Here is a 24,859-nt window from a genome sequence, read left to right on the forward strand (position 1 = left end):
GAATAAAAAGACAAGAAATGCTCAACAAGTTTGTCATAGCCATAGGTTTTTACAGTGCAAAGACATTAAATATTCACATGAGATTCTTATTTGGCTGTGAGCTCTGATCAGACTTGGCAACATCTGAATAAAACCATGATGATATTTGTGTGTTGTTTTTCTTGTGATGCCAACCTGTTTAAATAGTCTGATTTTAAATGATGATAATTTGCACAGTAATTTCAGCAGGTTAGAGGCTTTAAACAGACATCACATTACTCAGTTAAAGTGCTCCCAACCCTTATGTAGCAGGAACAGGAGCCGGATGAATACACCCACTAAATACGGACGTACTGACATTAAAATTACACGCATTTCATAATTTTGAAATTATGAAAGCTAAAGAAAGTCTCAGAAAGGGCAGATAGTCTATGTAGGTCAGATTACATGTGAACAGAAACTCAAATCAAGACCGAGGTTTGTATAGTTGATTTGTGCAAATATGTGTATTCAAGATGTTACTCGAGCTGTTTTCAATACCACTTACTGCTATAGTGTCGTGTCACCTCTAACCCACAGTGTTCATGCTATCTGTTAATCAATGTACGGGATATATTATGGGGCCATTGAGCAATATATAAGGTCTAATCATTTTCGTGCTTGGTTATGTAACAACGAGTGAATACATTTTGAAATCTTCGTTCATTCCTTCAGCCACTGTTGCATTCCTTTACACTGGCCTTGCACAGGAAGCGTCTGTGCAGGATGCAATGTGCTTCCTTGTTCACACCTCAGAGGGTGTGGATAACCATGATCATATTTGGCTGAATACAACCCTTACTTTTGTACATTTAACTCTGGTGTCTGGTAACCACATCTTCTTCTTTTTGTTTTGTCACAGTGTACAGTTTCAAACGAACCAGAAATACTCTTCATGCAACTGGATGGTCATACACAGCAAATTGAGAAGAGTTGAAATGTTGGTGTTAAACTAGACATACACTAGTAGAGTTAATTATACTCTGGGTAGAGTTAATCCATTATAATTAACTCTCAGTCAATAAATAGTTGTTGTCAAAACCGAGTGTAAAAAGGATGCGTCACTAAATCAAACCTCTAGGTGTAAATGTTAAAATATTAACTCTGAACTTCTTACTCTGATCCTGTATTTAACACCTCAACACACACACACACACACACACACACACACACACACACACACACACACATACATTACTCTTCGGAACCCGAAGTCATTTTTACTCGTCGCGCTGTTACTAACCACCCGAACACCTGCTCAATGAGCTAGAGGTTAGCATGGTTAGCATAGTTAGCATGCATGCCTGGCCTCGCTGTAACATACAAAGTAAGTAGTGGCAGTAAACGGTACGTTTGGCTTGACGTTTTGTCTGAGTGAGACGAGTCATGCACTTTGTAACCATACGATATAAAACGTGATAAGATGATGCTAATGGTTCGGAGTTGCTAGCTAGCGCGCTAAAGTGGTGCTAACGCTGCACACATACATTGTGCCTTACTGTTGCATGTTCTAATATTTGTGTTGCAAGTTTGAAAATAAATGTTTTTGAACAGCCAAACATGACTACCTTTTTATTTTAGTAAAGTTTATTTTCCAAGTATTTTTGTAGGATTACATAAGAATTACATTGACACCTTTTAAGTGTTACACACTTGTGTAGTTGAGAAATAGAGAGTTAATTGCTAACACTACATAAAAGTGTTAAAAAACTTACACTGGTTGGTGTTAGGCAGTGTAAAAGTTAACTACTCAGTCAGTGTACAAATTTACACTAACTTAGTGTAAAGGTACCAACACTCGAAAAAGTGTTAAATTAACACTCTGAGGTGTGGACCTATATAGACACTTTAAAAGTGTTAAGATCAACTCTTACAGTGTTAATTTGGGTCTGCTGATTTTACCGTGTACAACCAATCACAGTCATTTTCCTGTAATCAAATTCATTCCCAGTGCTCTGTCCAGATCCTTGTTGGAGTGACTCCAGACCAACTTTCCACTGAACGAGTTTTGTGGGCTTTCATGTTAGCTGTTAGCTCAATCCATATGACATTCAAAATGTTGTCTTGTTTGATATGTGCTGTGATGTATATAAACCGACAAACTTTTCATTGATCTTCATCTCTGTGTGCTCAGTTAACATCCTATGACCATAGGACGTCATGACGTGGAGCCCAGAAGATAACAGGAGTAAATGTAAGAAGAGATGTTTTTTTCCACTCATACATTATTTATTTTATTGTGTGTAAATAGACTGTGTATTAGGTGCTTCTATATTTATGTAAATAAATGTATTTTATGCAAGCTGTCTGTGATGTGACAACTGAGATTAATGCTTATGTGTATCGTAACCGTGCGCTTAGCCCATGGTTACATCTTTCTGTTTCTCGGCTAAGACTTGCAGCTGCAAGATTGATAAATCAAATTACTATCTGTTCTCCATTTGGCCTTGGCTTCCATAGACAACACATCCATCTCATAACCCTCAGGATGGAAAAACTAAACGTGATAAAATACGTTTCAGTAGAAGGAAGCATGTGAAATATTGGAATCATGTGTGAGCTCTGTGAATCACTGTATGTTAGTTAATGTGAGGTGTTTATACAGTAAATACACCACATGACACACATCAGCATCATCCATAACTCCGCTGCGGTCCACGACCTACTTACTAAATGTGTCAACAGAAGAGCAGACGTTGGCCTTTATTCTGAAGGGACTCGAGGACACACACAGTATATTAGTAATGTGAGTTAATCAAAGTTATTTGAGCGAGCTGACTCTTAAACTCTGAAAACAAGTGTCTGAGACTACCTCGCTGCTACCCTACTCCATACATTTTTTGAAGCATCTTTTGGTTTAATGATAATAGAACAGAAACAGAGACAAAACACAGGGACACGGAAGCTCCTCGTGTATCTTCACAGCCCTGACTGAGACCGACAATGAACCACTGCTCTCTTCCAAGTGACCTGTGCGCAAAGGAAAGGAAATTCTGCCAAAAGAAGGAAAAATGCCTTCACAGAGGAGCATAGAGAATTGCTTTTTCTATAAATGAGGGGTTTAACCTGTGACACTGTATGTGCAGCAGCTTGTGACCATTTCCCTGGACCCCCGAGTACATGTTGCTTTTGTTGCTTTAGATTAGTTAAAGGAATAAACTAAAATTAGTGGTATTTAACATTTAACATATATAAAGAGTTTGCGTACACACAGTAATTCCATGTCTTGATTCTAATGTAATGATAATGATAATAATAATGATGATGATCATAATTGTATTCATTCACTCACACAGTCTCACCCTAGTGGTGGTAAACTACCTCAGTAGTCACAGCTGACGGAAACGTGGCTGTCAGTCCGCGCCTACGGCCTCTCTGACGACCATCATCACCCACTCGCAATCATTCACCAGTGGAGTTCACACTGGGACCCTGGTTCAGCTTTTACCTACTGAGAGTGAGCAGGAGAGCAGAGGAGAATGATTCGACAGATCAATTTTCAAGTTGCATTGTGAAAATGTCTCATGTCCTATTCCCATATTGAACAACTTATCATGTTCCTCACACCAGAGGAAATGTTATTTCAGAAAGCATGAATCATCTTCCTTCTACAACATAGGTCAATCTTTGGTTGATTAGACATTTTGTTCCACAAATTTAAATTTCTTTAAATACACATTAACATGAATCCGACATATTTCAGTAAAGGGATAAATGGAGCCAGAAGACATTATCTTTCAGTCAGCACTTCAATCATTCAGCGATACAGGAGCTGCCTGAACAGCGCATAATTTCACACAGAGCACCACAGTGGACCTGTCAATCAAAGGTTCCTGTACACACTAGGCCCCGCCCCATCGCTGCTGAGCCAATCACGAGGCCACATATTACACTCTGACTCTGTCAGGTTCCCTTAATTGGAAAAAATATTTAGCTATGTTTAAATTATTTTCTGTATCTGTATATAGAATTGACGGATAAAGAAAACAATTTACAGATTGACAGTTTTAACTTAGCTAAATGTTTGACAGATGTTTTGACAGAGACAGAGTCTTGATTGGTACAGCAGCAAACGCAAAGACATAATGAAATGAGATGCCTGTTTCCAAACGCACTTAAACTCCTAAACACAATCCCATTTGCAGGCGGCAACACTTTCTATTTGCTGATTGGGATCTGATGACCAAAAATGGTAGAAACCTTGTTAAGAGTGTCAGAGGACTAATCCCCCTTTTTCCATAATGGACACAGAATGCAATAGATGGCCATTTTCAGGTGCAGCCAACCAGAAAGGATCTGAGCTACATAAGGTACATTCACACAGACCACTGTGGACAGAAAGACACCTTAGGCTACAGAAAGATGGATAGCCGGGCGCAGTATTCACACAAGTGACAGAGAGAATTTGGATATGCATGTGCAGCACTTGACACAAGGCCATAGGCACAGTATTAAGGCTTTAATTTGACTTAACTGAGCTGTGCATATTCTCCAAAAAAAAAAAAAGCAAAAAGCAGTAAATTAGGTTACCACGTACCCGCTGACACTGTAGAACCCCTGGAGGTCCCCAGAATATGTATATATATCTATAATATGTGGAACACACAGTTAATGCATTAAAGTTTGATTCGTTATGTACTCAATTGCCATAATGTGATGCAGATCATGGAAATTATCCTCACTGACATGAACACGATGACTGCAGCCATATAACCCAGACTTGAAAAAAAATAAAAGGCTCAATATTCAGTGATAAATTTGTCTAAGAAAGCGAGAAGAGCAAAAGAAATAGTTCCCTTTTTATCTTCCTCAGCCTTTTCTACGTCTACCGCCTTTTGCTCTGAGTCAAACCGACCTTTAAAGAAAGATCTGTCCACCTTGTGCCAGTTTCAAAAGGTTGCTGAAGCCCTTCATATCTTCTATTACTGTATGTCTATAATTAAAATGTCTGGGTGTTGATTCGACAGACTACTGTTTGCTAAGATCACACTGAGTCCTATATCAAGAAAATTGCTTTTCATGCTGAGCCATGCCGAGGAAGGAATAAAGCTCGGCCTTAAAATGATTTCAAATTAAAAGCACCCCTTGTCACCGGCATGACTGAGCTCAAGAGGCGAAAAACAATGTCTCATGAGTGGCTGTGCGTTACTGCGCCAAACAAATAATACATCTATTGTCTTTTCGTTTATAAGAAGTCTCTCCCTCTCAGAAATCCTATCAGATTTCTCCCCCTCTGCGCTGAGTTTTGATTTTTATAGAAAAAAAAATAAAAAAATAAAAATCCTGAGCTACGTGTGTTCATGAGAATTTAGGAAGATCTTTCGTGTCCTTCCCCTGGCAGCGAAGAGGACCCCGGCTTGGTTGATGAGTGGATCAAACCAGCGCAGGCAGATAGTGTGGTTGTCATTTTGCGCGTCAGAGCGGCTGAATGAAGCGGGTGAAGCAACAGCTGCAGTGACTGCAGCAGAAATACGTTCAGTGAGATCCTCATTAGCGCACACTGGAGACCGGTTGCAGCCGCAGGTAAGGGTTTTTCTTTTTTTCTTTTTTTTTTAAAAAAAGAAAGGGTTAGGGTTAGGGTTTCTGCTTTCTCCTACCTCTCTTCTTCTTTGGAATATATTCGTATTATAAGATGAAAGTTGGAAGAAGTAGTAAGTAAATGGAACCGTAGGGACATTTTATATTATGCGGATTATTAGAAGTTCAGACAATAAATCCACTGCCATAATACTCTTACATTCTACATTTATTTTTTAGTCATACTTTTATTGATTTATCAATTTACCATGAGAGACACTGCCTGTATGGTCGATTTGAATGCGTGTACAATACCAGATAAACACTGAAATTGATGGTTTATATGGTCATTTATTGTACGCTAATTACAACTGCATTTAGCCGGAATTCCAACACAAGTGTTATCATGACGTGTTGCAGTCCGACTCGAGATTTATCAATATATCTAACACATGTTTTTCGTTTCCCAGTTGTCTCAGTTTAAGTACCAGTTGGAGGTGCAGATGGAGAAGAAAGGCGCAGTCTAGGGGCAGCTGGAATTCTGGTTCTGTCTTTTATTGGAGCTGTCCTGTCAGTAAAGTCTCCCAGTCCATTATGTTTCACCAGCTGACAGATCAAACGGTGAACGGCAGCTGTCAGGGACCCACGTCCGAGTGCAATAAGAGCGACGATGGAGACGCGCTCCAGCTGCCCACTTTCTCCACCGCAGCCAAAGTCAGAGTCATCATTACCTTCACTCTGTGCGCGGTGTCCGCTGTGTGCAACTTGGTTGTGCTGTGGGCGGCCAGCAACGGTGGCAAGCGCAAGTCGCACGTCAGGATCCTCATAATGAACCTGACCGTGGCGGACCTGCTGGTGACTTTCATCGTGATGCCGGTGGACGCAGTGTGGAACATCACGGTGCAGTGGCAGGCTGGGGACGTCGCCTGCAGGCTGCTGATGTTCATGAAACTGGTGGCAATGTACTCGTGCGCATTTGTCACTGTGGTCATTAGTTTGGATCGACAGTCCGCCATCCTCAATCCGCTGGGCATCAGCGAGGCCAAAAGGAAAAGTAAAATCATGTTGACGGTGGCCTGGACGATGAGTGTGGTCCTCTCGCTCCCCCAGGTAAGAGAAAACAATGTATGCTGCACCCTGTCCGCAACTATATCACTTCACACTTCACACTGTTCTGCGCTCAGAGACATGTTGCAATCCGTCAGCCTTTTATTATTAGGAGGAAGAAACTTTGTTGAGGAAGCATTTACTCTCGTTTTGTCTTCACCTGTTGTTTTCATGGTTCAAATTACCAGTTGTTAAACATGTTTCTGAAATTAAAATGTAGAATATTGACAAAATCAGTGCGTTTACATGCACTTGAGAAAAACACACACAAAAAAAGGAATTATTGCCCTAATCGGACTCTAGCAAGACAACTTAAGTGCATGTAAACACGTTACTCCGACTAAAATCAGAGTTGTTTTTATCCGATTGAGAAAATTCGGTTTACTCCGCCATGTATATGCTAAATCGGACTACAACAGGATAACGCGTGTGCGCACGCTCCACAACCATTACGCCTGCGTTTGACCCCAGAACAAAAATATCCAAGAAAGCTGGTCGCAAAAGAAGAAGAAGGTAAACAGAGCCGGTAGATGTACCACTTGAGGTTTAGCGTCATCTTGTCTGCACCGGAAGTAGCGCGCACATTACGTACGAGGTTAAAGAGCTGTACTATTATCCCTCTGGTTGTTGTTTGAAACACAGTTCACTGCACAAGGATTCTTGTCTATTATATGACGTAACACGTCAACCGGAAGGGGGGCCGTATTAACGTGGTATTTTCCCGCTGAAATGACACATATCGCCACCTAGTGTGCCTATAAGATACCACTATCCCTCAGACTGTTCTTCTAATGGGCTTTGTTGGATGATTTAGTTCCGGGTTCACACGCCAGCGCAGCGGTTCTGGAGCATGCGCACACGCATTATCGTGTGAGTAGCGCTATTAAGCGTATACATGGCGGAGAAAACCGAATTCCAGTCGCATTATCTGGGTGTCCTAATCGGATAAGGAGAACTCTGATTTTAGTCGGAGTAACGTGTTTACAAGTTGTCCAGTTATAGTACAATTAAGGCAAAATATATATATATATATTTTTTTTTTCACGTGCATGTAAACGAACTGAATGAAGCAGCCCCTCATTAATTGAAATGGATTTCCCAAAACATTGCTTTAGAGGAGGTTTGCACACCAGGAATAGGCCCTAATCAAGTGTAAAATATTCTATTAATATCTTCAGCCCCATCCAGTGAGACTGGAACAATGTAGGATGTAATAGGTCCACATAATGAGTTTCTTAAATGTGCTCAGTGAATTTATGACTCTTTGGTGATAAAGCTGTAACTGAAGACAGAGACATCATGTCCTCTGTCTTTCCTTTTAATAACTTGTGAATGTGCTAATGTTCCACGGGCTTAGTTGATTGGGTTTCAAAGAGTCAGTGTCTTCCAAGTGCTAGACTGTCCTCTAGAAAAGGTCACCAATCAGCGTGTTGCATGTGCACAAAACAGCAAATTACAGCAACAAACCTCAAAGATATAAACAGAGGAGGCTAGATGGATGGGTCAGCAAAAGTGTTTATGACAGAAGGTCCTTGTTCATTTACCATTTCAAAGAGCCGTTGGTTTATTTAACTAAAGTTCACATATTGATTTAGATTTTTCTTAATGACATAAGGTGAGTGAATTCAGGGATGCAGAGAGTTCAGAAAACTCTCTGTTCACCAGGAAGGAGGTTACAAGCTGCATGTTAGCTCTTCTTTTAGATTGATGGGGTTTTGATAAACGTCTTACCACAGATAGATAGATAGATAGATAGATAGATAGATAGATAGATAGATAGATAGATTATAAAAATATTGACATAAGTGATTACAAAAAGAAAAAAAAATGAACAGAGTGTTGTGTCACATACAGATGAGGAATTGAACAGGCAAAAGGCTTGAGGCAGGAAAGATTTAGATCATTTAGACCTTACAGAGAGATATTATATATACATTGTACTGGGATATCAGGGTGACAGTGGTGCACTGTGAGGTATTATTCTCTCACAGCAGAGATATGCATTTCTTTAAAAAAAAAAAGAAAAAAAGAAAAAGAACACCAGGTGATGCACATTAAGTAATTGTGCACCTCAGTGACTCATATTTTCTCTGCAGTCATCAAGGCAAATGTATGGCGTTAATGTAATTCACCTTATGTGGTGTTAGTGATGGCCGCCCAGTTCTTTTTTCTCAGTCCACTTGTTGAAAACAAGATGGCGGCGCCCAGGTCGGCTGTGGCTGCGGTGAGTCAAGATAGTACCGGTGGATTAATGACAACCAACTTGGTTTGTCACTTTCAATGGAAATCAGCAGCAGAGTTACTCCATGTGTAGTGTATGGCCAAAGGCCATTCCCCTCCGTCCTGCTGTCCAACCTTCACCACCTAAAGCTGGATATAACTAGATGCACCACTATTCATTTAATAAATTTGTTCATAATGATAATTCTGTACATATTTTGTTACACCATTTTCTATTTTATTTGACTAGATCATACTTTTATTTTGTTTTTAATTTATTTTAATGTTATTTTATTTGATCTTTCTTTTTAATTGTAGTAGTTTTTTTAGTTTTGCAGCTAAGCTACTGTGACCAAGCAATTTCCCCTGTGGATCATTAAAGTCTGTCTAAGACTAAGTCTAATAACAACTGGTGCAACAACTCAGAGGCGATATATCTGGTCACTGCTCTCCTGTTGTGGAGCTACTGACTGTTAAATGTAGACCCTTTTATCTACCTTGGGAATTCTGTTATCATCGTCACAGCAGAGTTAAGTCCCTCCAGTGCAAACACCAGCGAAGCCATGAGTGCCCTCTACCGCTCCATCAGCATGGGACTTTTAATCAGGCCAACATGAAAACGGTGTTTCCTCATTTACACCAGTATATGGATTTTGTCACAACCAGTATCTGGATTTCTACAGCAAAATCAAAGAGGCAATCAAGGCAGCACCCCGCCCCCACCCATGCTCCTCAGACCATCTCTCTGTGGTGCTAATTACTGGATACGCGCCTGTGCTGATCAGGAAAAAAACAGAATTGAAGCAGGTGAGGGTTTGGCCTGCAGGAGCTATGGAAACACTACAGGACTGTTTCTAGTGCACAGATTGGGACATGTTTAAGGGTGCACTCACACTAGGCCATGGTGCCATTCCCAAGCACGTTTTCCTCCTAAAGTCTGGATCCTATGGCTAGTGTGAGTGTATGTGAACTGTGCTTGAGTACGGTACGGGCCGAAGAGGCGTGCTTAGGCATGGTACACTCGGTCACGCATGCGCACAAGCTCCGTTAAGTATACAATGCGTGAAACGTAACCACGAAAAAATGTCTCCAGTGTCGTCTCCCTGAGCACCTGACCTTGAGTTCCTTCTGTATGCGCTTCAGCTCCCTCATGTCACTGGTGACATCAAGGGCTTATTGTTGGGGAGGCAGCGCACAGTTCTGGTGATAACAACAACATCCATACAGAAGTTGAATTGGTGGTGGATACAGTGATCCCCTCTAAAGCCGCAATTATGCTTCTGCAGACGGTTTCGCAAGGACCTGGCGCACGTAGCCTGCACCGGTGCGAGTCTTTTATACGCTCTTAAGTCTTTAAATTTTTGTTTCCACTTCCTGTTTCACTTTCAACAATGGCAACTGAAACTTTCTGAATCTGTAACTCCACAGTTAACCTTTCTGATTCTTTATTGATCCAAAACAATCAGTTTGAAAATCGTGGAGATGGAGAAGCAGCTGGAAATGCTGAAGTGGAAGTACGTAACAACCAAGCGGACCGATCACCGCTGTTGTGCTCTGCGTCGCCGCAGCGAGTAGTTACATTTCTGGGGAGGGGTGTGCGTTAACACAAGAGCCTTTGCAGCACTTAAATGCAGAAACCTAAATTCTCAGTGCGTCCTCACTGCAGGCCTCCTATAGCTATGAGTGGCCAGTAGTTAGGTTAGAGTTTGGTTGGAGCAGGAGCAGCTTGTGGTCTGATTTCCCCAGCAGTGGTGAAAGTTTGCAAATGATAAGATAAGATAAGATAAGATAAGATAAGATAAGATAAGATAATTAATTTATTGATCCCCATTGGGGAAATTCAAATCTTACAGCAGCACTATTCAGAAAAAAAACAATGACCAGAAAGAAATTAAATTAGGACACAGAGAGCAGGCAGCCAACAACATTAAATAGGACAACTGGCAACAAAAAAGTACAGCACACAAAGTGACAACAGTTGTGGATAAAGTGACCATGTAAGCATGCTACATACGGGCTGAGTGAGGTCAGAGTTGTGCGCTGTCCACTCTGCTGTTGTACAGTCTGATGGCAGTGGGCACAAAGGAGCGTCTTCTGGCTGAATGAGCTGCCCATCAGCCACAGCTGACAGGACACAGAAGGTCAACAGTCCTATTTGCCCTGGTCAGAGTGTAGAGTCCAGAGTCATGTGGTTGAAGTCTCCAGAGATCACCATGATGCCGTTGGGGCGCCGTGTCTGAAGTCCTACTGTTGAGCGGGTGACGTCACAGCTACTAGACAGGCTGCCACTCCAGTTAGACCAGCAGCTGTTCTCACTATCTTTTTCTGGGCAACTGAGGTTTTAATAACTCGTGTATTCTCATATGCATCTCGTCTATATTTCTAAATGTGTGACTGCTCTCCTCTAAAAAAAGGACACAATGTTCTTTCAGCATTTTCCTCAAGTCAATGTAAGAAAAGTTCTCTCGCAGCCAGTCGAATAAGGATGGATGGGTCAGCAAACACCTGGAGTTTAAAACAGCAGAGGCTCGTTCATTTACACTCGGCATTGGGTTCTTTTTTCTGGATGTGAATAAAAGTGAATGCAAATACTCATTTCAGCCCACACTCAGCCTTTACTTCACTTTACTACATAAACCAACCCAAACCGTAGCTGTAGTGTTATTGCAACATTTGTATAAGTAGCAGAAGCTGACACAGACAAATCACACCATACTTTCTGTGTATGCTGGCCTGGTGGATGGTTACACACTTCAGATTTTTATGTTGCATTTGTAGAGGACTTGTTGGTCTTTCCTACACAGATCTTTTCTTGTGACATAACAACTGGGGAGATGACTCACACAGGATGGAAACTGAAATATGTATCAGTATCCTACAAAAACAAAATCCAGATAGCCGGTGGTACACAGCAGATCTGTAACTGGCGGGATCATCGATTATTTATCCATATTAAATAAATAAATAATAATAAAAAAGACGCTTTGACTAAACCAGGAACAAGATAGCTTTGCAAACGTTGACTTGTTTCAGTTTTATGTTTCTTAAGTGTTGTCGGCTGTGGTTGAGGGCAGACCATCCATCTGTCCCTAACATTTGTAGTGTTCTTCAACAAAAACACTTTAAATTCCTTCAAAGGCTTCGCTACGCACTGTATCTTTTATGAGACGGATAGACATGGGAATAATCTGCAACTTCATTGACTGGAGGAGTTCACCAGAGTAATTCTAGTTTGCCCTTATAATATTGAAAGTATTGAAAGTATGCAAATTATTGTCATTTACATTTTCATATTGTCTTCACTCTGGCACTGACTTTAGAAGAACCGTGATGCAGACGTCACCAGAGACCTTGCTCTTGAGGTTTCAGGCTCTGGAACAATTTTTGAACGTCACTGATGCTATATGAGAAGAACTGAATGGAAGCCCTTCAGACTCTTTGTACCACTGCATAAGTAACACCATGCTGATAAATCCCAAGATTTACATAAAGCCATTTCCTTAAATGTTACATTGTGGGCACTACATACGTTCCTCTCTAAAAATATGTGAGATTAGAGTTTTTTTTTCCTTCTTTTTTTTTGTTAAAGCTCCACGGTTTAACACAGTCTGGGTTTAGCTATTGAGGGTTATTCTGAAGAGCCTGGGGGAGGCGAGAGGAAAGGCAGCGAAACAAAGGTTTGAAGGTTTCTCTTTTTATTTAAAAGACTCATGCAGGAATATGAAGTCCTGTCTTTGGGGCTCCTGCTGCTGTGCCCCCGATGGCTTTTTGTTATTGGAGGCAGCAGCAGCAAAATAATTAAAAAATAAAAATAAAAAATTGTAAAATGTTTCGGAATGTCTTCAAGAAATTTCTACAAGTCCAGTTGCCTTTCTTCAAACGCCTTTTGGATTACCATGACCTGGATGACCGAGAACCTTCACAGGCACACCTAAAATATGCTTTAATAATTGTATCCGACTAAGTGATTACTAACGTCTTTTAGTGACTGATCAATAATGAATAATCCCAGCTACACCTCAGTGGTTTCCACACCCATATCTATGTTGTGTGTGTGCATATACGCCTTTTAACTGCACAGTGTGGAGATACCGAGATGTACTGACCTCAGAAAAAACTCTTCCTGTGAAAATGTAAACAGTTATCTCGTAAGACCTTCTTCAGTTTTACACCTTTTAAAGATCAAAAGGGAACAAGTAAACTGCTTTGCATATTAATGTAATGCTGCATCAACTGCATCCTAACACTCTCATCAGACGACAGTCGGAACAAAATGAAACCCGGATCCTTTGAAGGCTGCATAAATGGGACTAAGATTTGTTTTGGGTTTTTTTTCCCCCGCTGTAATTTATTCATATCATCTCCATTTAGTATCTTAATAGCAAGTAAACAGAGAGACATCAGGGTTTAATCCTTGGGCTCTTGTTATATTTACTGTACGTCCTGAACTTTAAAATATATACGCAGATGACATTTTCACCCACGGTTTGACCACTGACATCACCTCACCCAAACATACAAATGCTTTAAACAAGGTACACGACTGGCTCAGTGGCACCTGCCTTATGATTAACACATTTTCTAAAAGACCAGAAGAACTTCTAATGTCTAAAATTGGTATCCCAGAGTCACTGTTTTATAAGCCACTATCACATAAAACAAAAAACCCAGGTTGGGTTTTTCGTGCAAACTGAATCTCGATGTAATAGGGGTAAAATGGAGTTCTGCTTTACAACCTGGTCATTTGCTGGCACCACTATACTAAAACCCAGAGAGCAACTCCTTAAAAAGCCACCATGGTGTTTGCCAAAAGAAAAAAACATTAATTTCGCCATTGTGACATTTTAGAGGTGCACCATTTATTGAGTTTTGAAAAAATGTTAAAATTTTGAGAGAGCCTCATCTGACGTCTCATCTATAAATCCCTTCCTTCATGGTCTGGCACCTCCACCCCAGGAGGAATTAAATGTACTCCATGTCTGTCTAAGGTTGTCTGAGTTGGAATAGTATCCCGGCTACTATTTGAGAAAGTATGCTGCCATGTCAGTATGTTTATTATGTTTGTTTCCCCGAAGTCTGAGGACTACAGATGAATATTAGCTTCTAGCATATTTACACAACGTCATATGTTGGTGCGAAGTGTTCATTTATTTACACTGCCCTCACCAAGAACACAGGATTTGCAGGGTTCGTTACGTGCAAGATGCCTTGAAGACTTGAAGATGCTTCTCTTTTCATTCACACAGCCTCGAATGAAGAATGCCACTGTGATATATGAATGAGACATTTCACGGACCTCGCTGAGGTCTGTGTCCTCAGCTGCAGCTTTATCACTTGAGGCGGTGGGGTCATTTCAACCGTAGCTTCCCTCACATATGGAGAGAGAGTGTGTTTAGTTGTGGAATATTTTTCTCATCTCACAGGGGCTCTGGTTAAGTGGCGTGTAGGGCAACATTTTTTATCTTTTAAGTGTTTTTTTCTGCATTTTCTTCTTGTGTAAAGTTTCGTACGTAATTTGAAACTGAAGAAAAAGCATTAACATTTCTAGCAGCGATTTCTTAAGTGTAAACCACACCAAATGATATGTGCTTCACTTTCGCTCATATTCACGTCTACCTCACCTGGAACTTTCCCACACTTCACTTCACAGCTGGCTCAGTTCTCTGTGGAGTTTGTGAAGCTGATTGTGTGTGTGTGTGTGTGTGTGTGTGTGTGTGAACGACTCCTACAATTGCTTCAAGAGGCACCAGCATCACATTTGGTATGTCATGTCCTGCTCCATTTCCTCGTTTCACGTTAAGCCTTCTACGTTTTAAAATACTCACCTTTCTTCTTGTTCACTCAATTTGACTGTCCGTATGCGCGTCCCACCTGTGTCTTTGTCTGCCCTGCCCAGATACGTTTCACCTGTTCCTCATTACCTCTAGTTCACTGACGATGTTTAATTGGACACCTGATGAAACTCAGCCACCATTTATACACCCGCGAATCTGTTTCCCAACTGTCCTGTGTACCAGATTACTTTCATTCAAGACAGACGTTTGACCTCATCGTGCCTCCTGAGTCTAGCTCTTGAATCCTCTTGCCTGTATATTCATCTGCTGTTACATGAATTGCTAAGGAGCGCAGGGACCTACCACCTTTGCCTCAAAAGGGATCTTAAGCCATGTTTTTTCAACCTGTGCACCTGCATGCATATGTCACTGGGATGACTGATAACAACCCGTCTCATCTGTGATTTGAACAGCTGGAGCCCCGGTGTACATTTTGTCCAAACCCTTTTTTTCCATATGGTGGCTATATGAGAGCTGAAGTGACTCAAGCTGTGTATTGGATTTGTGTATCACAGCTCACAGAGGAAACCTGAATGAGATGTCAGTTCACTGAATAATCTGACACACTCCACGACTGCTAATGTTAGCACAAGTATAGAAGATGTATGCTACCCTGGCTTGACAGTGGATGGTGGAGCAGCAGGTACAAGATGTGACAGATGCATCTTGGTAAAATATGAACAGTTTTATGGAAAGTGCTATAACTATCCAGCGATGCTCTGCAGAATGTGGTGATAAGAAAAGTCCCTCAGCAGCTTGCTCATTCCATGGGTAAATTAACAGAGGGCAAACTATTTAATCATTCATGCATTTCCTGTAATTGCTGAATGAGGTGAGAGGCAAACAGATCTGCAGTCCATCTCAGGGCGAACACAGAGAGACAGACAACCACTCACATCTATGGCCAATTCAGAATCACCAGTTGCCCTAACGGACATGTCTTTGGGTGGTGGGAGGAAGCCGCAGTAACCGGAGAGATCCCGTGCAGACACAGAATATGCACTCTGCACAAAAAGTCGGACAATAGATTTGAACCTTCTTGTGCTGTGAAGCATCAGTGCTAACCACCACACCACTGTGCTGCCACATGGGTGAATTAGACATTGTCAAAATGTGCTGAACAACTAGTTCTTGCCATTCAGCGTGGTAGCAATACCACCAGTCGCCACGAGATACAACGCAAAGATTTCTTTTCATGCCTCAAATAATGAGCTAATAGACATTCACTGTAGAACTCCCTCTTATTTTAGTACTGTTTGGGGCGTCCATACCTCCAGGGTAATAGGCGGTAACTACAGCAACATATGCACACTCTAATGCCGTAGCCTGACATGCACATCCCCATAAATATAACTACGTGTTGCGGCAACACAGAAGGCGATAGCTGTGATTGGTCCACTTGGTACTAGCGTATTTCCCCTTTAGTATTTCTCCTTCTACACAATTTTTGAATCTATTAACCTATGTTAACTGAAGACAAAACCAAGGGAAGCTTCAGATGAGGTGTTTGGTGCCAAAACCGAAAAATCAAAAACACTAACTAGAAGTTTTGTCACATAACAGCCACTGCCAGTTATAGACAACTTTGCTTTGGTTTTGGTGATAAAAAGAAAGGACTGGAGTGAGACAATCAACAACAGCAAACTTCATATCAAGCCAGATTAATATGTAATGCATCATCAGTTTCAGCCTTAATAACATTATGTGTTAGACTAAATTGTGACTGAAATTACATTAAGTTAATCATTATTTTGGGATTTCTTGTTACATATTAATGCTAATGCTAACTGCTAGGTAACGCAAAGTTAGCTGCGCGTTTCAGGCGTGTCCAAGCAGAAGTTGCATTTCCTACATCACCCTCCACAGTGGTTCCACTTACTTCTGGTAGTATCTTAGAGAGGATTCATTTGATAAAGACCAGACTTCGTCCCCTCTGTGTCCTCCGTTTGTCAAATCGTCCATCCAGTGAGTGAGAGGGGTCGTTGTAACATAATCCCATCAATCAGAGTCAACTTTTTAAAATAATACCCACGGTCTTGAGGAGTGAGTGTATTAGTATATTCTCAAAAATATGCTAACTGCTGTTTACAGGCTCTACTGTTTGAGATGTGTTGCATCCAGTTAAGCCCCGCCCCTAAAAAAAACATCACATTGTTTACAAACTATGAAGGGGTCTATTGTCTTGGATTAATACATATGGATCACATCGAGGAAAGGTTAACTGAGGAGGTTTGGAGCTACAAAAATTTGTATGACTCGACTTCGGCGAAAGTTTCAGCCGCCATTGTTTAGTTTTAGTAGAAACTAAAATAACCCGACTGACAGAAGACACACAGCGTCGGCGTGGTGTTGTTACAGACTAGCCAGACTGAGGAGTGCACAAGTATAAATGGCTCGCACCAGCGCCAGCTGGGTGTGTTAGAGCATCTACTCCCGCAGAGGCATGAACTCCGCTTAAGCCATCGGTAGATGATTGGTATATTTAGAGGCACAGGGAAAGTTTCCGACAGTGACAAGTGAGTGACAGCTAGACGTACAGTTTGGCTGTGTATTGATTTCAGTACGTGTCACATGTTGAGGCAGTTTCGTTCCAATTGCTCATCTTGTTTTCTGTGTATACCACCGAATTACAAATAAAATCATTACTTAATGCAGCTGGAATGAAAGTAAATCTTCATACAGCACGTATCTACAGACGTGTGAAAAAAACTGTGAGCTCGTTCGCCCACACAGCTGAGCTACAGCAGGAAAATGTAGTGAAAGTGTCATCAAACAGATCATTTTACCTCATACCTGGGATGTTGAGATTGTCCTTGTTTAGCTGAACACATTTTCTAAATCAATTTCAGCTCCCGGCTTCTTCTGATATACCCATTATTTTTCGCCTATAGTACACATTTCATGCAAACATACACATTGTACAGTACATATAGTGTACATATCGCCGTTTGTGATCACCGTTTCTCACTTGCAACAAGCGTTCAAGCGTCTTGCAACATCCATATTGGTTGAAACTCTTTTACAGTGATTTGCCTGCAGTTTCTGTTGTTTCTATTGTTGCGTTGAATTGTATTGTAATATACAATGAGGCGACTGACAGCTTCTAGTAAAGACATTCTCATCAGGTGACATGTCTCTTGTTAGGTTGTTCAGAACGAAGGCAGTACACTATTACTACAACTGAATGAAATAACTGAACTGAACCGTGGAGACAAATTGTAGCATTCACGGCCTGTCACTGAAGGACAATACAAGTCAGACTTCAGTGTCACAGCGTGCATGCACTGAATGGATTCACATGTCCAGTAATGGACACCATTAAAAAAAAGAAAAAATAATCGCAAGCTTGGTTGTATTCAGCTTCTAATCTTTTTTTTAACAATCCATTTATTGAAGTTTACATATTAAAATGAAAAATTCAGCTCAGTGCTGCAGTACTCAGTTCACAGTAATCAGACGTCTTGTCATACTGACATAAGACAGGAAGGGATTCCAGGTCTTCTCAAATGAGCCAGCCTTACCAATCAGGGTAAGTCTAATTTTTTCTAATTGGCCAACAGTTATAAATGCTAATAAGTTCTTTTCAGCTGGCCATATACCAAACAGGGCAGATAAGGCATTGGGAGTCACATCCCTTACAATTACCATGGAAAAGTAGTAAAGATATTCAGACCAAAATCTTGTCAGAGAAGAACATACATATGTGAATAATTTGCGGTGGCTTGTTGACATCGTTTGCATAGGGGAGACACTGTATCAAATATTTTTGATACAGTGACAAAGCACAGATTGAAGACTTGTGTACTTTCTGTAGACATCATCTTGAATCACCTCTCCCAGCTCTGTCTCCCAAACTGTTTTAAGTACAGTAGAAGAGACTCAGGTTATAAATTACAATAATAATAATAAAAAGGCCTTGGAAGAGCAGGGAATTCTGGGAATGAGCTACAGACAAAATTTGAACTTGAAGGTATCTAAAAAAAATGTTTAGGAAACAAAAATGTATCTACCAATTGTCGAAAAGAAACAAAAATAGAATCAACTTTCAGGTCTGTAAGAGTTTTTATGCCCAGCCTAGCCCATACAGAAAACGTGCTGCCCAAAAACGATTGGGGGCTAACGGAATTTGCTGCAAGTGGAGCCCCAGTAGAAAGTGTTTGTAGGTCTCAACTGAGTCCATATTTTTATACTGGAGGCCACAATCACACTGTTACTATAACCAGGAACAGAAAAAGACAAGGGTGAGTACAGTAAGGAGTTCAATGACACCGGATGAACAGAATTTGCTTAATTAACCCAATAGTTCATAACAATATATCATGGGAACTAGAAAAATAATGATTCTGAAGGCTCATTCTTCTCTTAAAATACCACAACCTTAACTTGAGTTGAGGTACAGTAACTTCTTTCCAGAGCTTTTAATTGTATCTCATCTACCTTAGTGCCTTCAATCTGCAGAACAACTCAGTGATACACTCAAAGATGGTTCAAAAAATGCCCACTCCTTATCACTAAAGTGCTCAGGATTTTAGTGACTGCAACAATATCATTTGTTCTTTCAAATATGCTATAATACAAAAAAAGAAAAGAAACGAAAAAGAAAATTAGAAAAGAAACGCGCAGAAAGGAACAAATTATATTAGTATCTGAAACTGATTCTGACATTCAACAAATCTGTAGTGGGAAAAATACAGAGCTGCAGACAGATCCTCTGCCTCTGATAGGAACCTCTTGCCTGGCATCCCTGGAGTGCTTCATGGTTGAACTGCTGCATAATGAAAAGTTCAGAGTGTACAACCCTTCAAGAAACCAAAAGCGTGAAAAGTGATCTAGAGTACATTTCTTTGAACATGTAGTGAAATCTCAGTGGGGTTCCACTTGCAGATGGCTGCTGTTACTCAGATTACCTCGTTACTGCTACCTACACATTAATGGTTTTATTCCCTATTTGTAGTTTGCTACTATACCGGCTGGCGTTCACGTTTGTGCAGATTAAAAGATACATACAGTACAGCAGATGTTATATACTCTACTGCACAGTGCTTTGGAAAGGAGAGGTTCTTACCTGCGAACCTCCAGCCTATAGTTTCTATCCGTTGTGGTCCATTTCTTATCACTGCGAGGGCCTCGATCTAACGGCACTCAGCGCTTTGTTAAAATTCTCCAGGAGGAATACTGCTGCTGTGTCCCTGCTCTCAGCTCAGAGGCTGCTAGACGTTCAAATTCAACTCATGTGTTAGCCTTGAGGCTTGATCCTTCTTTTAGACAGAACGTGCAATCTTCCCTCATTTTGAACGATGTCATGTCTCCTCATAAAATGTATGAAAACTAATGAGAAAGTTAGAATCTTGACATATTATATGTGGTCCTCACGAACGCCACAGTTCAACTCTTTTTCCACTGCTTATGTTCTCAGGAGAAGTTGCCATGGGAGAACTGCAGTTGTTGCCCCATATTTCTTTTTTAACTTTTAACAAATTTATATTGAGAGTTTGGCATCCAATTAATTCAAGAATCTTAGAAAAAAAACCCAGGCATGGATTTTTGTTCTCACTTGAGGCTGGCTTCATTTCTCTGCAAGAATTATAATTATTGGTCTTTACTTTAACAGAGGGCTGGGAGTATAAATAACCCTTAGTGAATGAAACTCTTTGTGGGCTGAGATGTCTCAGAGGACTGTGCTTCCTACAAGGTAAATATAGTTTTTATTAGACACATACTCAAAAAGGCTTTTGTGGAGGATATTAATTACATGTGACTCTAGTTCTTGACCTAAGCACCTATGTCTGTGTCTATTAGCCATAAAGATCTAAGTAGATTTCAGAACAGGAGGTGAGCTGGCAATGGGAAAAAGATGGATGTCTGGTTCCAGTGAAAGGAACTCTGAATGCTTCATGATGGCAGATTCTGATACTGTTTACATGAGGAAGCAGGATTGACTAAATGCAAGGGCATCACTTTGTGTGATGGGACATAAGGGTTCAGGTTAAATCTATTGTTTTTAACATATTTGATTTTATGCAATGTAAAGGTGTGGAGGTGGTGGAGGTGATATGAAATGAAAGAACTGAGGAAATTGTGTTTACATCAGCGAAACTGAGATAAATCAATATAATAAAGCTTACATTTTGAGTTGCCTTGTTGCTGTGATGCTACATTATTTTTTAAAAGTCAGAGAAATAATTTACTTGACTTCAGGAATCAAGGTCGACTAACCACGTCTCATTCTGAGGTTTAAATATCGTATGTTATTTTTTCCAGCTTTTTGGCAGGTAGCCTTCAAGTGTCTTCAGACAAATTTATTATTTTATATATTTTTTTATATATATATTAACATTTCATTGTATGTTATTGTATTGTGAAATTAAGATGATCAGATGATTTATTTTATTTTACAACAAACACAGAAAAATTCTTGTTTACCAATACTTATTCAGACGAACAGTGGTCATGGACAGGTGAATGCAGCAAATTTGTGAACAACAAGAGAGAGCTGAGTTTTAGTTTCTATTGCAAGTGGTTCCAGTCATTAGAAGCTGTAAACTGAAATGAGAAATGATCAAAAGGTGCAGGCTCTGGGGGTGATTAAGTTAATATAATTACTGGTACGTAGATTGGGGTCAGTGTCAAGGAGTTTAAATAGGGTGAGAAGGTAAACCAGGGTTTTGCCAATTATGGTTTTGTAAATTAACAATGAATCAATCTGCAAGAGTGGAGTGAAGGCCAGTTGAGAAGGGAGTAGAGGTTGCAATGGTGAGTACTGAAGGGGACGCCGGAGACCAAGCAGATAGCAGTATGGTCCAATTTGAAGATCGTAACGGTTCTGGAGAGGATGTCGCCATAATCCAGGATCGTAAGGATTGTCATTTTAACCGGAAAATGTTTTCCAGAGTGGGTGGAAGATGATTCATTGTGATACATGAAGCAGATCCTGGATTTGGAAAGTTGGGTGTGGATATGTGTCAAAAGAGAGGGAGCTGTCAAGTGTGATACCGAACAATTTGTAGGTGATCACAAATTGGATATTTGAGCCATCAAGAGAAGATTTTTAGCACTCGAGATGAGATGGATTACAACTGACCATACATTTAGTCTTACTGGTGTTTAGGTGAAGTTTAAGATTTGTAAAGGTGTGCTGAATGCTGTCAAAACTGTGCTGTAAAGAAGTCAGGGTAGTCTTAAACCATGGACTGTACAAAATAGTGTCGTCTGCATACAAATGGATATGAGAGTTACCTGCAACGTGAACTATATCACATCCTTGGCATCCCCAAATCACAAAGCACCCATTCACTCGAGCAAACCGATAATTTAGAACAACTGTTCTTGTCTCTTCTCCACACAGATTGTTATATTTCACAATGTGACCATCACAGTCCCAGAGAATTTCACCCAGTGCACCACACATGGAAGTTTCGTGCGGCGCTGGCAGGAGACACTCTACAACATGTTCACTTTTGTGTGCCTCTTCCTCCTGCCTTTGGTCATCATGATCTTTTGCTACACTCGAATCCTCATTGAGATTTCCAGCCGCATGGCTCGGGGGACCTGTAAGTCTATTTTCTCATGGTGTTTTATTAAAAATCTGGTTTTATATATTTGTTTGTGAGTGATAGAGCGTTTTCTTCTTTTTGATTCTTCTAGTGCTGTCTAGAGACGTTCATCTCCGCCGCTCGCACAACAATATCCCTAAAGCTCGTATGAGGACTCTTAAGATGAGCATCGTCATCGTCACTTCGTTCATCATCTGCTGGACACCCTATTACCTACTCGGCCTTTGGTATTGGCTGTTTCCTGAAAAAATGGAGGAGACAGTGTCTCATTCACTGACTCACATGCTGTTTATCTTTGGCCTCTTCAACGCCTGCCTAGATCCCATCACCTATGGTCTGTTTACCATTCATCTTAACAAGGGTCTGAAGAGATGCCGTCGGAGTTCAAACACACGAACCGAATTGGAAAACAACACTTGCCTCATACAACTGAGTTGTATGTCCTCTCAAAGGCAGATTGCCTCCAGGGCGCACAGTCCACACACAGAGGAGATAAACGACAACAACAGCAAGAAAAATGTCTCAAGTCCGATTATCCCAGTAAGCAAGATGTAATGGCTTTAAGAAGATTTAAGAATATAACTATATATACATAGAGAGAGAGAGATAATAGCCAGTTAAATAAATTTGCTTTGAAATTCTGAGGCTCCAGAAAAACAGGTTCTTTAATAAAATCGATCAGTGTTCATTTCTGTTCCACTGCTGTAATAAGCTGCTGCGTTCACATGGACATATTGCTATGACATTCAGAGTAATAGCACAATTAGAGTCGAAATGCCTCATGCAATCACCTCAGTCATGACAGACTGGAACCAGTCTGGCCTTGGGAATAGAAAATAGTGGTCCCTAATAACCAACTAAACACTGGATCCCATTGGGTCTTGGTATGGTTGGAAATTACAGTTTTATTCACCAGGTAAAGAAAAGAAAAAAAAAAAAACAAGTTGCTGAAACTACTATTTTCAAAAGATGGATGAAGCCGGTATTGATGTGGTGTTGAAAACATGGCTCCACCTGTTTTTATTGAATGAACTCAGCTTTGTCAATAAATCATCTTCTGTTATAGTTCTTGACCTTCCACAGTGGGCAGAAACACTTTGCAGTATCGAATATCACGCTCTGATTGATGTTGTGGGTATGTGAACACATGTTGTGTATATCTTGTTGGATTATCTTAATTTAGGTCAATGTAAGTACTGACCTGAATGATTTTGATCAGGCTGACAAAATATTTGGCCACAGTAAATGTAACCAGTGTTGTATTATAGCTAAGCCGTGGTCTCCTGTATGTCATATCAGTGGCCTAACAGCATAATTGCCCAGGTCATTTTCGACTTCCTGTTCCCATATCAATAAAAACTCCTTTAAATATGACTTAGGCATTGTTTGCTGAACAGAACGCTGCTGATCTGCCATGTGGGAAATTTTTAATTCGGAGTGAGCTTGTTGTAAATAAACTTGTGGTCATACATGCATCCATATGTCACAGCACAGCGGGTTTAAAAAAAAGACTGCCTATCAACTGATTTGATTGACTCTCATGCACAACACACAAAATGTGTAGCAAATCTGTTTATTCTTTGAATTACTTCTTTTGTCAAAAAAGAAAGAATTTGTGTGTACGTGGTTAAAAGTTGGAAATAAATGGCCCAGGATCAAAACTAATTGCCACACTGACAAAAAATTTTGCCTGACGGGTAACTTTTGTGTAGTATGATGTCTGTTTTGTTGTTGTTTGTTTTTAAAAATGTATTACATGTCTGAATTTGTTAATGGACAGGGTGCTCTGCTAACCATCATCTCATGATTGAAAATCACGGTGCTTTGTGTGCAATATACATCAGTGAGATTCTGTCTTGTTACATTGTGATCATTTCTGACCACGACAGCCTTTTAAATAAATGTGATGTCCTGCAGTACTGTGTTGAATGTATATGTGCAGCAAACTGTTGATATATATTCGTATTATTAGCCTATTCTGTTGTGAATTGTGTTGCTTTCCGTGGCCAAGAACAGTGTGAGAAAACTGCTTAATTTGAAACTTTAATGTTACATTATTATCAGTAAAACATTTGAGAAAATTTGTGATGTGTTTTTTGCAACATCCCCCCCACCCACTCAAAAAAAAAGATTGATCAACAGCATTTCTGTGCATGATAATGCTTCTTTTCTGCAAATTATGCAAGATATTGTCACGTATACTTACAATGTGTTTATTTGTTGAATAAATAGTGTTTCATTCTTTTGTTGGTGCACACACAATGACCAGTTTACCGCCAAGCTTATTTGCATTTTTCATCAGAGCAGTCGAAGGAGCAAGAGCTTGCACAACAATGAAGCATGTGCTGCATATTGCATTTAATCTTGTTGCTATAAAATCATCCAAAGTCTTTTTTAGAGAAAACAGATGTGTGACATTTTCTCTTTTATAGCTTTAAAAAAAATCAGAGAAAGCATCTTAGAAAACATCAGGCCGTTCATATAATTTCGACTTTTTTTAACCTCTTGTCCAGAACATCTGAACAGCCACATCAACACAAGAGAAGTTTGTAAAGCTCATTTTCAAATATTTTTCCTCTCAGTAACCTTGTCTGTGAACCCGTTCATCAT

At 40.3% G+C, this 24,859-nt stretch overlaps 1 protein-coding gene across 2 annotated transcripts; it reads left to right on the forward strand.

The window, feature by feature from the left end:
- Window positions 1-5,424: 5,424 nt before the first annotated feature.
- Window positions 5,425-24,505, forward strand: gnrhr4 (gonadotropin releasing hormone receptor 4). Of its 2 annotated transcripts, XM_047595392.1 has the most exons (4): window positions 5,429-5,541; window positions 6,006-6,645; window positions 22,042-22,246; window positions 22,341-24,505. In XM_047595392.1, exons 2-4 carry the CDS (start codon window positions 6,130-6,132, stop codon window positions 22,802-22,804), a joined length of 1,185 nt encoding a protein of 394 aa, XP_047451348.1. In that variant the 5' UTR covers window positions 5,429-5,541; window positions 6,006-6,129; the 3' UTR covers window positions 22,805-24,505. The 2 variants fall into 2 exon arrangements, with proteins under 2 accessions (XP_047451351.1, XP_047451348.1); XM_047595395.1 differs by having other exon boundaries at window positions 5,425-6,645.
- Window positions 24,506-24,859: the final 354 nt, after the last annotated feature.

The sequence above is a fragment of the Mugil cephalus genome, chromosome 10, assembly GCF_022458985.1.
Source record: "Mugil cephalus isolate CIBA_MC_2020 chromosome 10, CIBA_Mcephalus_1.1, whole genome shotgun sequence".
NCBI classification, from domain to species: Eukaryota; Metazoa; Chordata; class Actinopteri; order Mugiliformes; family Mugilidae; genus Mugil; species Mugil cephalus.

Bases quoted from the DNA above. Each gene is read 5' to 3' on its own strand.
- gnrhr4 (XM_047595395.1), top strand. From the start codon at position 6,130: ATGTTTCACCAGCTGACAGATCAAACGGTGAACGGCAGCTGTCAGGGA. The intron at 6,646-22,041 runs GTAAGAGAAAAC...TTCTCCACACAG, and splicing joins TGGTCCTCTCGCTCCCCCAG to ATTGTTATATTTCACAATGT. The intron at 22,247-22,340 runs GTAAGTCTATTT...TGATTCTTCTAG, and splicing joins CCGCATGGCTCGGGGGACCT to TGCTGTCTAGAGACGTTCAT.